Source organism: Oryctolagus cuniculus, chromosome 11 (genome assembly GCF_051225735.1).
Source record: "Oryctolagus cuniculus isolate XC-2025 breed Fujian yellow rabbit chromosome 11, ASM5122573v1, whole genome shotgun sequence".
Lineage (NCBI taxonomy): Eukaryota > Metazoa > Chordata > Mammalia > Lagomorpha > Leporidae > Oryctolagus > Oryctolagus cuniculus.
The window spans coordinates 34324625-34342169 of NC_142877.1; the positions used below are offsets into that span (position 1 = coordinate 34324625).

The 17545-nt window shown below is 40.9% G+C and overlaps 1 protein-coding gene across 50 annotated transcripts in view; it reads left to right on the plus strand.

Annotated features, from left to right (window-relative positions):
* The window catches only part of PLCB4 (phospholipase C beta 4), a 440816-nt gene that overhangs the window by 417068 nt on the left and 6203 nt on the right, over positions 1–17545 (plus strand). For all 50 annotated transcript variants that reach the window (XM_089307289.1, XM_070052074.2, XM_089307288.1 and 47 more), the window contains 5 exons: positions 5060–5175; positions 6609–6684; positions 8643–8818; positions 12547–12648; positions 17092–17149. In XM_089307289.1, the coding sequence (XP_089163415.1) occupies positions 5060–5175; positions 6609–6684; positions 8643–8818; positions 12547–12648; positions 17092–17149 (528 nt within the window). The remainder of the gene's footprint in view (positions 1–5059; positions 5176–6608; positions 6685–8642; positions 8819–12546; positions 12649–17091; positions 17150–17545) is intronic.

The window sequence follows — 17545 nt, forward strand, 5'->3', positions numbered from 1 at the left end:
GTTCAGTAAACACTGCCTACCACCCAGGGATGGGGTTTTTAGCACAGAGAGAAACATACAATTTTTAGGACTGGTTTTTGTTACCATTTGTATTACTTTTATTTATTTTTAAAAACTAAGATGGTATTGTCTATTTTATTTGAAAGATTTTTTTTATTTGTTTGTTTTAATTATTTGTTTTTATTTGACAGAGAGGGAGATATGGAAAAGAAAGAGAGCTTTCATTCACTATTCACTCCCAAATGCCCACAACAGCCAGAGACAGGCCAGCCCAAAGCCAGGATCGAAGAACTCCATCCAGATCTTCTGTGTGGGTGACAGGAATCCAAGCATGTAGGCCATCATCTGTGGTACCCCAGGAGCATTATCAGGAAGCAGAACAGTGGAGACTCAAACCAGCACTCCAGTACTGTAATTATTTTAATAAAAAAATTTAATTACTTTTATTGGAAAAGTAGAAAAACAGAAAGAGAGAGAGAAAACAATCTTCCATCCAGTAATTCATTCCCTAAATGTCCCCACAATAGCCAAGGCTGGGCCAGACTGTAGCCTGGAGCCAGGAACTCCATCCAGATCTCCTGCTGGGGTGATGGGAACCCAAACCATTAGACAATCATCTGCTTCCTTTTCAAATGCATTACCAGGAAGCTGGATTAGAAGCCAGTGAGTAGGGCTCCATTCCTGCACTCTGATAGGGGATGCAGGCATCCGAAGCAGTGGCTTAACTTGCTGAGCCACAACACCCACTCCACTGTAGTCATTTTAATTCTGTATACTTTAAGTTTTTCCAGTTATTCCTATATACAACAAGTCACTTTGCAGCTCGTAAACAACTCATCCATGAGATTAGGCAAAGGTATGTTGCTCATTCTTCTAGTAAAGAAATTGAGACCTGCAAAGATTCACATGTGTTACTCATGATTAGTTGGCTAATTATGGACTGAGCTGTGAATCCAAGTTCTCTTACTACTTTCCCATTGCTTATTTTTCATTCATGCAACAAACACTCTTGTTTATTGAGCATTTACTTCATACCTGCTTTTGTGCCAAGTTGCTGGTACACTAAGATTTGCCCAGTCCTTGTAAAGCATTATCTCATGGAGTTGAATCTGTCATGAGCAACTTCATGGTACAGCCTCATTCCTTGTATCTAATTAGGTTACTAAGGTTCCCTAGACTATTTTTTATGAAACTATTTGTGTCAGCTTATTTCCAAGCTCAAAGCTTTTATGTTTCCTGTGCTTTCAATGATTTTTTTAAAAAAATTATTTATTTGATAGGGAAAGAGAAAGAGAGGCAGAGACAGAGAGAAATTCCATCTGCTGATTCTCTCCCCCAATGCCCACGACAGCTGTACCAGGCCAAAGCCAGGAGCCAGGGATTCCATCTAGAGATCACTCACATGGGTGGCAGGAACCCAGGTACATAGGGCATTGTCTTTTACCACAGTGATATTTATGAGAGACATAGGAATGCTACACCTCTATTTTGAGACTTGGAGGAAGTCCCTTATTTATTTGTCCATGCATGTGCTAGACAAGCATGATGATTTCTAAATCTTAGAAAGAAGACCAGGAATGGGGCATTTTTGTACTAGTCCTTGACCCTCCAAGACATTGCAAGAGTAATTAAATATATTCAGGGATACATCTGTGCGTTCTCTATTCCTGGGGCAGTCGATCAAGCTTGGAATAAAGGTTTATTGATTTAATTAATGTACCAGCACACTCTCCTTATATTATCATGGGTATTGAATAATTTATGTAGGCTTGTATGTCACTGTATCTTGAATAAGGTATAACAAGTAGTTGAAATGTGATTTGTAGCAGACTTATTTTTAACCCTGACTACCCTCTGAAGTAGGAATAATGTATCAATTACCTAAAGATGAACAACTTCTAATAAAGTTAAGTGACCTTTTGTAGGATACAAGACTGACGAACCCATCTCCTTGACTCAATGCAATGTTGCATGTGCTCTGAACAAAGTGTGTTTATGGCACGAAGTGCACAGACATTGATAATACTCATATCTAGATCTATAGAGTGTTCCAACTACAGATTAAGCAAGATATTGTTTTTCCCTGACCTCAAGTTCACACCATTAGAGCATCACTTTTGGACTTGTTATTAGTTCCCATTCCAGGAATCGTTCCATTCAGCATCACCCACCTCCACTCTCTTTCCCAATGTGAGGAACACTGAGGCCTTGTGCATCAGTGCATTTCTGAAGCAGGTATGTATAAATGAATGGTAGATCAAGTCCTGTGTTGAATTTGCACTAACAAACAGAGCTGGGAAGTCTTGGAGAAATTCATAATCATTTCCTCATTTATATATATATATATATATATAAATTCTTCAAAAGATTCATAGAAAATTGAATTAAGAGATAAATTTATTTTGTTGCAAAAAAATTTTAAATCGATACGTAGTTTTTTTCATAATATACATTTTCCAAGAAACTTTTGGAGTACTGCTGTATTTTATGAAATCCTCTGAAGGAATTCATTCATTCAATTTGGTCGATCAAGCCTGCCTTAGGAAGAAAATTAATATTTTTAAATTAAATCACTTACTTTTTTGTTTTAAGTAAGCAAAAGTAAATATGACTGTGAGTATAGCTATATAACCTGAAAAACATCTACTGTAGTTATAAATGCCATCCTATTTCTCTAAGTTTCTCAAGAGTAAGATTAGGCTTTCACATCAAGTAATAAAGTTAATTATGAAACTGATAAAGTTGATTTCCTCTGTATTGATTTCCTCTGTGTTTGGGAGGCTGAACAGCCAAAGACATCCAGTTTCATATAAGTCTCTTGCCATGGCCAAATATCTTTTTAGTTGTTCAGGAGGAAATAATGTTTATAAAGAAATAGCTATTTTCAAAGTATTCTTGTATTTCTAATTTCAGCAATTAAATGAAGCAGCTTAAAAAAATATTTTAAATATCTGTTAAACCAAAGACCAGAGCTCCTGAACTCCCTAGTCATCCTCATGAATGCATCTAGATAATGGAGTTAGTAACAATATCAAGTGATGTGGATTGAAATTCAGCTAATGGTAACAGCCACAGTTCCACTCGTGTAGTGATGGTATTCAAGACTTTCCAAAATGTGCCAGGTGTTTGGAAAGCACACCACATGATCAATAGGTATATTAAGCATGTAAAAGAAAGGAAAAAATGGTGATTGAAGTTGAGTGTTTGAGGACCAATGTAGACTAGTTAGGTCTCTAAGAGCATAACAGAGGTGAATGGGTGGAAACTGTAAGGAAACATTGTCCTATGTCGCTCCCCCTCTTCGTGGAGGAACGACACAGATATTGTGGGAGAGCAGATGCATAGAATAAGTCTTAATTCCAGTAACTCAGTCTAGTCCGGGCTGCTCCCCACAGATCCCCCTTTCTTTTTATTTTTTGGCGTTGATACGCGCCTGTCTTCGGTGTCCCGCGGCACACACTCTGCTCTACTTGCTAGAGTTGCCACAGGCTCTTACAAGTCCTATCAATCAGGCAAACCAAATCCGGGTCCTCTCTTCGCCATGTTGTGAGGAGGTTTTTAGGCGCTGATGCGTGCCTGTGTTCGGTGCCCTGCAGCGCATGCTCTGGTCGAGCCTGCAGGGGCTTACAAGCCCTATCAAGCAAACCGAATCCAAGCCTTCTCATTGCCTTTTTGTGGGGAGGCCTTACTGATGTTAATTCGTGCCTGTCTTCGGTGACCTGCGGCGCATAAGCTGCTAGCCGCCGCAGGTGCTCATCGTGCTCATCGCCTCACTTAATCAGGCAGACCGAATCCAAGCTCTCACATTGCAGTGTTGTAGGGAGGCCTTTCTATTTCTCTATTTCTCTATCTCCGGGCATTCCTATTTCTCCCATTTTACTTCTATCTTCCAGCATTCCCATTTCTCTCACTTTACTTCTAAACTTCTGTTTCTCTTATCCCCGCGGCTTCCCGGCTGCGCCTGCCCCGAGGCTGCTTCTCGGCAGCTTTCCGGCTCTGAGCCGCTTCAGCCCGCGCCTCTCTCATCTGCGCAGCTTCCCGGCTTTGCGCGGCTTGGCTTCGCGCGCTCCGCGGTCTCCACGCCCTTCGCGTCTGCACCACGGCCTCGCGCCAGCCCCGTTCCCTATCTATTCACGCCCCGTGCTCTCTCTGCACGCGGCGGCTTCCGCGAGTAACACAGCGTAGCTTACGTGTCCGCCACTAGCATTCAATCTAAGTTCCCCGGGCTAGCCTGGCGAATTCAACCCAGCATACGTCTCCGCCCCACGATTTGGCTTCCCGTCCTTTGCTCCCCGGGCTAATCAGACGGATCCCAATCTGGCTTACGTTTCAGCTTCTGGTTTCAACTTTTCGCCCCCTATTCCCGGGCTAACTTGAGAACCCCAAAGTGGCTTTCGTGTCCGCCTTGGCCTGCCCCCCACGGCTTCAATTTCCCTAACATTTTTCTCTACCCGGTATGTTTCCCCAAACTTTCCTCCAACAATATTCCTCCCTCATTTCTCCTGGCCTCTCCCCACAGTCCGTATCCGAGTCTGTTTGTTCTAGCTTTCACTTTCGCTTTCGACCTTAGAGATTTCTCCCAGCTTCCCCCGTAGTCCGTATCTGAATCTATGCCTAGGCTTTCAACAGCTTCCTCCGGCACCTTTTTCGTCCGGCTTTTCCCTAGGCTGTTTGCTAGTCTCTCTCTCCGGTATTTTTCCCAGTTCTTCCCGTTCTTTCCCTCCTAGGTTTCCTATCCGTCCTAGGTTTCCTATCCGAGCTAGGTTTCCTATCCGAGTCATTTCTTCCCTCCTAAGTTTCCTATCCGAGTCATGGCACCATTATGTCGCTCCCCCTCTTCGTGGAGGAACGACACAGATATTGTGGGAGAGCAGATGCATAGAATAAGTCTTAATTCCAGTAACTCAGTCTAGTCCGGGCTGCTCCCCACAGTCCTATGCATGTAGAAGAAAGGACTTTGAAATGATTGACACTGGTGAAAATGATGAATGCAAGACAATGTGAAGTGTATCAGCTATGTTCCAAGTCCAGCTCATAATCTCAAGTTCTTCTCATTCAGGAGCACAGCACCATGCAGAAGTTACACTGCACCCAAGTGGACAAGATCGTGGCGCAGTATGACAAAGAGAAGTCGACTCATGAGAAGATCCTAGAGAAAGCCATGAAGAAAAAGGGGTAATACTGTTTATTTCCTTGTGGAGGCTTTCTCCCTTTTTATGTTTTGTCTTCCCACAATTCAGTTGTTCATGTAGCCTAAGGATGAACTTAGAGTTGTCTCAGTTTTCACTCTTAAAAATTATTCTTAGAAAACAAGAGACTCATTCATGGTTTTAAAGATTTATTTGAAAATCAGTATTATACAGCAAGATGGAGAGACAGACAGAAATCTTCCATCTGCTTCCCTCTGCTTCCATCTGCTCCCAGCTGAAGCCAAGAGCCAGGAGCTTCATTTGGGTCTCCCATGTGGGTGGCAGGGTCCCAAACACTTAGTCATCTCCTGCTGCTTTTCTTGGTCATTAGCGGGGAGTCAGATTGTAAGTGGAGCAGCCTGAACTCAATCCAGTGCCCATATGGGATGCTGGCATTGCAGGTGGTAGCTTTATCCACTGTGCCACAATGCAGGTCCCAAGACTCATTTTAAACACCAATGTTGTAACAGGTCATGGTCTCAGTCAACTTAGTTAGGATTTAGGGAAGGTCCTCAGCGAAGGTCCTGCCATCTTTTAATTCATTGTAACTAGTTCTGATGTGAAAAAGAAATCTTACTCACAAATAATTGAAAAAAATACTTCCTTGTGGAAGATTTTTATGTAGAATTAAGCCACTGAAATATTTCAGCATTGCTACAAGCTCAGTGAGAGCAGGGAAGAAAATATTCAGTGCCAGGCACTGACAAGGAATAGATGTGATGAGAGCCCTTGCATTTTTAGAGCAATGCTTCTTCTCAAGCAACTCTTCAATAACATAACGAAGCGTTCTGATTTGGGCTTTAATAAACCAGAGCATGCATGAAGACAGAAGCTCATGACCTGCTCTTGTTTCAGCAACAATATGGATATTCCAAAAGGAAAACATAATCAGGAAATAAGCAGTAATGGCTGCTGGGCAGTTGCCTAGTGTATATTTCCTACTCGTGATAGAATAAGAAGCAAAATTACCCTGTGATGCCAAGAAATGCTATTTTCTCCCTCACTGGCATGTTTGAAAGACAAAAATCTGGCTTTAAAACCGAAAGGAAAGAATTAAAAATTAATTTCAAAGCTGAGGCCCTGTTTTCCACTTTTTCATCCCAAATAATATTTTCTTGAATAACTGAAAAATGGCTGGAAGAAAAAGATGAACCAAAATGGAAACTCTGTCAACAGACCCTTAACAATGGAATAATTGTTAGGTCTAAAGCATTTCTTTGTGGAGTAGTTGAATTGAGTAATCATGATACAGATAATATTTTGAAAGGTATGAATCTATTACCAGAAATACTGATGTTGCCCAATGAGCCATGGCATCTCATATTTGATGAAGATATTGTCTTCATCAGAAAGCTTTGTAACAAAGGAATGGGGGAGATTTATAATTTCTGGCATTCATTTGCAGTTTTCTATTTTCAGGGGAAGTAATTGTCTTGAAATGAAAAAAGAAACAGAAATTAAAATTCAGACACTGACATCAGATCACAAATCTAAGGTAAGAAAGTGTCCATTTTAATAGCAGTGCCTTGCAGAAGATGCTTCATAATTTTTTTTAGAAGGAGTTTCTAGTAAAATCAGAAATCACAAGTCTTGGGCAGTTGAGCGATCCTGTGGTTTGTGAATTCCCAAAACTCATTAGTTTTGAGAAGAGCCACTTAAGGGAACATCTGTTTTTGTCTTGTCTTTAGAAATATGCTAACAGTATTTATGATGTCTAACTCTTAGGCAGGATAGGGTACCCCCAGTCTGCCAAGGGCCATTTGGATACTTATAACATCATTTACAGGCCATACAAAATAATGAACTTAAAATTTAGCCTGCTACAGGTTTATTGAATTTAGAGCCCCACCTGTGGTTGCCTTTGCATGGCCAGACCAAATAATTTTGCATACCTTATTCAGCCCATGGGCCAGATGACCCTGTATTCCTGTTCTAAAGCATCAGATGAAGCAATACATGAAGAAAATAAAAAGAAGTACTGTATAAAATATAAAACATACTGCCCTATAAAATCTACAGCATATACTTCTCTATAAGTAACATTAGAGGTATTAGGAGTTGAGTCTTACTCTGTTCCAACTGCTATGGAAGTTTTGGATGAGAAAAAAATCAAGACTTGATTGCCTAAGAGATGAACGTAATTACTTGGATTTCCCCAAACACAGCAGAGAATAGGAGCTCAAGAAACCTTAATTAAATTTGTGGACATTTGGAGAATGGAGTGCCAAGTTCCACTCAAGAACACAAACAATTCTTCCAGCCATAATAGATTTTTTAAGGGGGGTGGGCAACACCTTTAAAGAAAGTTCCCATTGATAGCTTTGGTCAAATCAACCGGCCTCCATAGATCTATGTGCAGTTCTTCGTCCAAACCTATAGTTCTCATTATGCATGAACCAGACATGCTGTTCTGAAAGTCCTCTATGTTGCTGTGTATTTGTACAGCCTGAAGTCCATGGAAACCAAGCCATGTGTCTTGGGAAGTTGCTTCCCACTTTCTCATTCTCTTTTCTTTCCTGGAATGCTGAAGAATTAATGCTTGTGCCACATACCATTATTTTTAGATGCTTTGCCTAAATAGGAAAGAAGAAACTTTGGTAATGATGTCAGTTGGCTTTTGCTGCATAATAAACTCTGCCAAATTGTGCCTTTCAACAGCTTCTACTTACTAGCCCACAATTCAGTGGGTTAGAAATTTGGATTGTACTCTACCTGGAGGTTCATATTTTAGCTGGACTCACATGTCTCTGGTAGGCAGAAGTTGGGGGCCGGACTTGCACATCTGGTGTTTGGCTGCTGGTTGTTTTTTCCTCGGTGATCTCCCAAGTTTCAGCAAGCTAGCACAGGCTCAGACACAGGGCAGTCCCAAGATTTTAAGCATAGCAGAAGGGTAAGCATTTTCCCAACCTGTGCTTGCATTACATTTGCTGCTGTCTCATAGTCTAAAGCAGGTCACACAGTTAGCCAGATGAAAGGATATGGAGAAACAGATCTCAGCTTCTGACAAGAATAGCTAGCAAACCACATCACCAAGAGCGTGGATACCAGGAGGGGAGGAATTTCCACCCCGGTGTCTGTTAGGGTTGGTTTGGCAAGTCCTGGCCCAGGAACAAGAAACACATAGCTCTCTGTTCAAACTGTGACCAGTGAAGCTGGAGAAGCACGAGGTGAAGAGAATGCTGATCGACTTGGTCAAGGAGCTCAAGGCCCAGATAAGGCAGAATGTGATCAAGTTAGGGAGTGAAATATAAGTCACCATTCAGTATTTGGAGACAACGTGATTGAATTGTTTTTATAACCACTGGCTTTGTGATTCTTATTGATTAATACTTATTTTTTTAGGTTGTGGGTGTCTAGGTATTTACCAAGTAAATTGGTGAGAGGGATTTGAATGCATGAATCACATATCTGATGTACGAGGAGTCCACTTGGCATCACTTTTCCCCCAAACAGGTCAAAGAGATTGTGGCACAGCACACAAAGGAGTGGTCGGAAATGATCAACACCCACAGTGCAGAGGAGCAAGAAATCCGGGACCTGCACCTCAGCCAGCAGTGTGAGCTGTTGAAAAAGCTGCTAATCAACGCCCACGAGCAACAAACCCAGCAGCTGAAACTGTCCCACGACAGGTAGTAGAGCCATCCCTTTCTAGAGTACCCTCCCAATTTTTATGAAAGGTCAGTTGTGGTGTGCATTCATGTGTGTGTGTGTGTGTGTGTGTGTGTGTGTAAGGCTGTGAGTGAATCAACTTACCATATCAGTTACTCTTATATGTATATTCTTTGATGTGAACAAGGTGAACTCTAAGAAGTAGCCTCCGCCATCAGAGGACTTGCCAGTATTGGCAGGACATTACACGCACTTGAAAAGTCAAATGACAAGTGGTAGTAAGGAGTGTCACAGATACGAAGGGCTTCCATTCTGAAAGAGCTCTGTCTCCTTTGAGTGGTCATGGAAACTTCACACAATGGAAGAGCTGGACCTGGCCTTTGCAAAGTGACCTGGAGTCTCAGGAAGAGAAAACACTGGGAGACATAAAGACCAGACAGTAGAGCTCCCACAGTGATTCAGTTGTAATCATTCAATGGATAACTGTGGGCAGAGCCTTTTTCCCTGTCTCTTCATTGTTGGGACTTCAGTGAATTTTAGGAAGACCAGCCTGGTAAGAAACAGCAAAGAAGTATTGGTTTTCTCTGGACTCACCCCACTTCAGCAAAGTGAATGTTGCATTTGAAATACTGCAAATGAAGAGCTGGACTTTTCCCTGCACAGAAGAGAGATTTTGTTGATTAAGTCTTTTCATCACAGCTTTGTTGCACCTTGCTCACCTCCCACTTAGTGGCCACTATATGCCATAGTTAGGGTCTATCAGTGTACACAAAAGAGTATAAAATAGAAGCATTAGACAAGCAAATTCAACAAAAAAAAACTTAAAATCCCAGCTGCTTGAGGTATATAGTTTCATGCCCAAATTCCCAGCCTTATCTGGAATGATAGGTATTGCCACAGGAGCATTGTGTTTTTGCCTTGGTTTCTAATTCTCACTTGAGATAACTATATTAATCAGCTTTTTATTACTATAACAAAATACCTGAAGCAACTGATTATTTTTAAAAGGGGTTTATTTAGTGCACACTTTTGGAGGGGACAAGTCCGAGATTGGGCAGCACTTTTGGTATGGCCTCTCCTGAGGACAGAAGATGGAACTGGCAGAGGTAGAATCACATGGTGAACCAGGAAGCAAGAGAGAGAAGCTAAGCCCAACTCAGATTCCTGCTTTTAACAACCCTCTCCAGATAACGACCTTTCAAGGGCATATCCCATAGTGATCTAAGGACTTCCCATTAGACCCACTTCCTTAAGCCTCCACCACTGTCCAGTAGCATCAATCTGGGGACCAAGCTTTCAACACATAGGCCTTTGGGGGACATTCAGCATCCACGCTAATGTCCAAACCATCGCACCAACTGAAAGTTGTATACCTACCATGCAACATTTCTATGAAAATGTCCTACACTCCATGCATCTTATGTTGTTCAGTTGTATGTTATCAGTAACTGTCATCTTTTTTTGCTTAAAAATACTCTTGATTCCATACATAGAAAGATCCTGTCTTCATTCTGTCTTTGACCATTGCTACAGCACCAGGTTTTAAGTGTCTCCCCTTATCCAATAATACTTCATAGAATAAAGCAGTTTTCTGTCATTTTTATAGATGAAAAAATTAAAACAGTTGCTCACAATAATGGGTTTCATCTGAAGGAAAAAAAATCAAACTTTGCTTTGCTTAGGAAGTCATTTGAAGAAACCCTACATTGAGCATGGAAACACCTTAACAAATATATCAATGGCAGGTGCATCTTTTCAAAGCAAGAACAGTGTTTAAGCTTTTTTCCCTCAAACACCAGGTGATTCTGTTTTTCCACCATCACAGCTGCTGTTCTTGGTTACAAACCCTGGTTTTCTTACATTTGTCAGCAACATTTAGTCATTGACAAATGTTTGAGAAATGAATGAATTTTTAAAATGATCTATTTACTCACAAGGTAGAGAAAATTTGGGAGCAGCTTTTTTTTCCCCTTTGTTTAGGTCCAGAATCTCTATGCATATTACTGCTGCTGAGGTTCTGAAGAACTTCCCACTCCAGTATTATCTATTCCTTTTGATGCATAGCAAATAACATCACTTAGGTTGCCTGACTCTTTGTTTACCCACTTATAGTCAGTGCTTTAAGGAGATCTCAATAGGTTTCAGAGTAATTTTTGTTAATCGTACTCATTTTAGTATTGTAAATTTTATCCCTTTAATGTTCACATAAGTAATCTAAAGATAGGAATGTTTGTCATGCACATGTGTGCATGCACACACAGGGATTAGTTACATGCAAACATCCTTTTTTTGCTGCTGGTGCTTCTTTGAAACATTTAGTGCCTTTCATTACCGCCGGCAGCCAGAAACAGGAAGATCACTTGTAAAAGTTAGAACATCTATCTCCCAGCCCATCTGGTACCAAATAACATGGAGCAAAGATGGAAATCTTTGTACAAGGATACTTCAAAAAAGTCATGGAAAATACAAGTAAAAATTTATGTTGATGTGGAAAATTTTTCAAATCTGTAGTATTTTTAAAAAGATTTATTTATTGGGGCTGGCGCCGAAGCTCACTAGGCTAATCCTCTGCCTGTAGCGCCAGCACCCTGGGTTCTAGTCCTGGTCGGGGCGCCAGATTCTGTCCCAGTTGTTCCTCTTCCACTCCAGCTCTCTGCTGTGGCCCAAGAAGGCAGTGGAGGATGGCCCAAGTGCTTGGGCCCTGCACCCACATGGGAGACCAGGAAGGAAGCTCCTGGCTCCTGCCATCAGATCAGCGCGGTGCGCTGGCCGCAGCGCGCTGGCTGCAGCGCGCTGGCCGCTGCGGCCATTGGAGGGTGAACCAACGGCAAAAGAAGACTTTTCTCTCTGTCTCTCTCTCTCTCTCACTGTCCACTCTGCCTGTTAAAAAATAAATAAAATAAAATAAATTTATTTATTTTGCTTGAAATTCAGAGCTACAGAGAGGCAGAGGCAGAGAGAGAGAGAGAGAAAGAGAGAGAGGGAGAGAGAGGTCTTCCATCTACTAGTTCACTCCCCAAATGGCCTCAACGGACAGAGCTGGGCTGATCTGAAGCCAGGAGCCAGGAGTCTCTTCCAGTTCTCCCACGCGGGTGCAGGAGCCCATGGGCTCGGGCCATCTTCCACTGCTTTCTCAGGCCATAGCAGAGAGCCCAATCAGAAGTGGCCATATGGGATGCCAGCAGTGCAGGTGGCAGCCTCACCTGCTACGTCACAGTACTGCCCCTTCCCCAGTTTTTTTTCATGAACTTGTTGAAGATTCCATATGTGTATATATAGATTTCAAAAAAATTTTGCACCAAACTAATTTTTAATTCCATTTTCCACAAACTTTCTGAAGTACCCTGGTATTTTCTCTTCTTAATAGATCATCATTGTTACTTCACCACTAGGTGGCACACTGCCCCTCAGGGAACAGCATCCACATGTGTGTGGGTTGTTCCTTTTTCCAAAACATAAAATAACTTGGTGAGCTCAACAATGAAAATAAAAATGAACCTAGTGCTATAGTTACAAACTGAATTTGTTCTGTTTTCCCATCTCTTTAAATTATGGTTAAATATACATAAAGTAAATTTACCGTTGTACCATGTTTAAGTGTGCGACATTAAGTATACTCACATCGTTGTATACCTTCCACCATCATCTGTTTCCAGAACTTTTCCAAATTTTCCAATTGAAACTTTGTTCCAATTAAACACTAACTCTCCATACTCCCTCTCCCAATTTGTTTCTTTTCAATGTATAGGGAAAGCAAGGAAATGCGAGCTCACCAGGCCAAGATTTCTATGGAAAATAGCAAAGCCATCAGCCAGGATAAATCAATCAAGAATAAAGCAGAACGAGAAAGGTAAGTCTGTGAACATTCAAAGGGGAAATATGGCATTGACTTAAAGACATAGTCCCAGCAAGGTTTAGGTGTGCTGAACACATGTATATCTGAGATATAAAACACCTGTGGTTTTGTGTAGGTGTTCTGCTGTTGTACCTGCTATAAAGTTTTATTTTCATTGCTGCAGAATAGTAGTCTCCAGTTTTTTGATTGTTTACTACCACCGGTAAAATAAATTTACACTCAATATATGTGCTTATTTTCAAACAGAATTATATAAAATATGACATAAAAATCAATATAATTCAAAATGTCATTCCTACATTCCAGTGGGGTTCACCCTGCAAGCATCTCACATGTGTAGTTATCTGCTCATTCTGGATGGGACAATTCAGATTAGCAGGAGGGTGATCCTCTGCCCTTGATTTGCCTCCAGCAGTCTTGATAAATGGGAACATCTTAAAACCCTCCCCTTTAGCCACAGCTGGTAAAGGAGATCTAAGGCAGCATCAATAGTCATGGTACAGGGCTGGCATGGTGGTGTAATAGGTAAAAGCCTCCCCTTGCAATGTCAGCATCCCATTTGGAAACCAGTTCCTGTACCAGATGCTCCACTTCTGATCCTGCTCTCTACTAATGGCCTGGAAAATTAGCAGAAGACGGTCCAAGTGCCTGGGCCTCTGCTACCCACAATGGAGACTTGGATGAAGCTTCTGGCCATGTGGGAAGTGGACCAGTCGATAGAAGATCTCTCTCTCCCTTTGTCTCTCCCTCTCTCTACAACTTGACTTTCCAATAAATAAATCTTTTTTAAAAAAAGTCATATCCAGTACTGCACTTGATTCCCACTGATCACAAATGGCACCTTCTTCTGTGCTGTTCATCATCCATGTCAGTATCCTGATGCTGTCAGCTCCGGGCTGGGTTAGCACACCAGTAGTCAGGCACAGCCAGCTTCCTTCTCTTGGAGGAGTAACACCTGACAAGATGGTGGCTCTTAGGCTGAAGTCTATGTCCTGCAGAAAGATTGTATTTTATGCCTCACAAAATGCAGCACAAAGTGAAGATCAGCTCTTAGGGTTACAACCTGAATGTGAAGTTTCAGGCTTCGAGTAACTCGTCTCTCCCCCAGCCACAGGCCAAGTATTAGAGGACAAAGTAGAGCGTGCATGTTTTAGCTCCCCTGCTCCTTGGCCTTTCGCTTGTTAAATACCTGGAATTTCCTCCTTGTGTTGAACATGACAGGACACCTGTCCAGCTACCTGGATGTTGAGTTTTACAATACATTTCAATTATTTAGCATGATAAGTAATGGTGAACTTGCAATCTGATAAAATAGACAGCATCATAGCATCTAGTACATTTTTTAATGCTGTGCTGTTGTTGGCTTAAATTCTATTTGTAAATATGGGCCACCAAGGGGATATGGAATTCCATAGTTATTTTGACCTGAAAATGAACCACCATTTCAGCCCTTGGGCAAGAACACTTCCCAGTCAACATGGAGAGTTATTTGTGCCTCACAATAAGGAAACTCTGTGGAGATCATTAATCATTTTGATTAATGCTTATTTGCACCATGATAGTATAGTATCTCTCAGGTTCTAGTTTATTTCTATTTTAAAAAATGCTATTCTCTGTATATTATTTTCAGATAAGAAGTTTGTTTAAGGGCCTTCTATACATAGAAATGACATTGTCTTCTTGAGCTCAAAAACTTGAAATATTTCAGCCATGATAAAACCTCATTAACTTGAACAATTTTACACTGCCCAAGGTGAAGTACAGAATTCAACATGATAAATGTGCTAATTATTAAGACCTCTTTACCACCTTTTCCAAATATCTTGCAAAGTAGACTTCAGCTCACTTGAGGTTAAATTATCTTCAGTTCTGAGTTACTGCTAACTTATCCAGCAAGGTGTTTTAAAATTTATTTTCCTTGTTTGACTTAATACTTGTTTATTTCAACTTTCTATTCAGTTATATAGGTGGTTCCAACACAACTACAAATAACTTTTTTTTTAAAGATTTTTTATTTATTTGACAGGTAGAGTTACAGACCGTGAGAGGGAGAGACAGAGAAAGGTCTTCCTTTCGTTGGTTCACCCCCAAAATGGCCGTTATGGCTGGAGCTACACTGATCCGAAGCCAGGAGCCAGGTGCTTCTTCCTGGTCTCTCACGTGGGTGCAGGCGCCCAAGCACTGGGGCCATCCTCCACTGCCTTCCCGGGCCACAGCAGAGAGCTGGACTGGAAGAGGAGCAACCGGGACTAGAACCCGGGGCCCATATGGGATTCCGGCGCCACAGGCGGAGGATTAGCCAAGTGAGCCATGGCGCCGGCCCCCAAATAACTTTTTTTTTTTTTAAAGAAACTATTTCTCTATGCCACCTGGTTAGTTGCCTTCTAAATTCACACATTGTATATTTGTGTGTATCCACTTACTAAAATGAGAAATAAAATTTAACATGTATCATTCCACTAAGAAAGATATGGAAACTTAAAAAGCATTCTTCCTCTTAGGTCAAAAAAAGACATATCTGCAGAAATTACACAGTACTTATAACTGAATGACAATACAAACACTATTTATCAATGTGTAGAAGATAGCTAAAGTGATATTTGGAATGAAAATTACAGCCTAGCACACTATCTCTCTCTTTCTCTAAATATATATAAATATATATTTAATAATATTAACATTAATGAGGTAAACACTCAAGTGGGGTAAAAAAAAATAGAAAAAAGAGTGAATCCAAAGATTTCAAATGGAAAGAAATAATAAATTAAAATCAGAAAGTATTGAAATACAAATCAGAATATCTACACAAACAAAAGTTTGTTATTTGACAGAAATAATAAAATCAGTAAACTTCCCTAAGACTGATCACGCAGAAAGAGAAAGCACAAATTAGTGGCATTAGAAAAGAAAAGGGGCTCAGCCGGCGCTGCAGCTCAATGGGCTAATCTTCCACCTAGCGGTGCCAGCACACCGGGTTCTAGTCCCGGTTGGGACGCCGGATTCTGTCCCAGTTGCCCCTCTACCAGGCCAGCTCTCTGCTGTGGCCCAGGAGTGCAGTGGAGGATGGCCCAAGTGCTTGGGCCCTGCACCCCATGGGAGACCAGGAGAAGCACCTGGCTCCTGCCATCGGATCAGCGCAGTGCGCCGGCGGCAGCGCGCCAGCTGTGGTGGCCATTGGAGGGTGAACCAACGGCAAAAGGAAGACCTTTCTCTCTGTCTCTCTCTCTCACTATCCACTCTGACTGTCAAAAAAAAAAAAAAATGGAAAAGAAAAGGGGAAATAACTGTATAGACAATAAACACTTTTTAAAAAATCAAGGCTGTTATTAGCAATTACTTTAAAAACAGAATGAAAAATTTCCTAGAAAACTATAAATACACAAAACTGACTGAAAATGGAGAAAACCTGAACAGATTTATAACTACCTTCAGTTAACCAGTCAGGTCCATTCAGTCATGAAAAATACTCCTCTCTTCACCATTACTCAAAGAAACAGAAGTTACAACAGCCCGGTGATGCTCCTTCAGCAGACCAGCAGTTGACAAAGATGTCAGCGTCTGATAGTACCAGTAGTGGTTGAGGATCTGGAGAAAGAATCACACCAGGCCCTGCAGATGGATGTGCAAACTAGGACAGCTGCTTTGCAGTAAAGATGAAGCTGTTCATACCCTACCAACTCGCAAGTCTCAGTCCACACCCAAGGGGAACCTTGGCCCGTATGCACTAAGCCTCACTCATTCGGCTACTCATTGGACACTAATCCTGACAAGTATTGCAGGGCCCTGTGTACCACATCATTGTAGCATTGTTTAGAAATAACTTTTATTGATGGTAATCTGGAAATACTGTTATCTATTCATAAGTGGAAAACTGTGTACAGCAGATGAAAATAATGGTATTGTTTGAAACGTAGGTATCTAGCTCTAAAACATGAAAATAAGTGAAAAGTTATATGAAGAAACCCAGATATGTTACCATTTGGATACATTTTGAGAACACACAAAGTAATAACACCAGTATCAGCACCACCTGGGAACTTAGAGGTGTAGAATCTCAGATCTGCTCCAGATCCAGTCAGTCAAACTCAGTGGGGTGTGGGCTCAGCAGTCTGTGCTGGTGGCATCTCCAGGTGGTTTGTATGCAGAGGACAGTTTGAGAAGCATGTACATACACACATGCACACACAGGAGGCTTGAATCATAGCTGTAAAACTTTCTAAAGTAAATATAGTAAAACATTAATATTGAGTGATATACACACAGCTGTTTCTTTATTTTTCTCTGTACATTGTATGTTTGAAAATCCAAGAATAGAAACTAAGAAAAAGAAACAATACTTGCATCTAGATAACTTGATTGAATATAACATTCTTATTTGATGTAATATTAATCACATTAACCATCAAGCCTACTGTTATTTCTACCCATTATCTTTAGGCGGGTCAGAGAGTTAAACAGCAGCAACACTAAAAAGTTTCTGGAAGAAAGAAAGAGAGTAAGTATTCTGTAATTTCCTTGACACTCTTCCTTGAAAAATTGTAAGTAATAATCATACTTAAATACCAGGCTTCTAGCTAATTTGCTTAATTTGATTTTTCTGTACATTAAGCATACCAGCTATTCTTTTCTGCCAGAGTAATCTTACCAAAATCTCTGAAGTAATTATTTGGCACCATTTTATACAGAAAATGAAGCCAAGTGTTAGTCCTGTACAAATGCTCTATTATTTTTCTAATATATTGCAGGAAAGATTTTCACAGTAAAGGCATTAGGGTTCAAATTGAGTTTTCAGACTATTTCTTTGTTTTTAAAAGTTATCTCCCTCACTTAAATTATAAACTTAAAAATTACTCCTCATCTATAAGTTTTAAGATTACAAACTAAAGTTTAT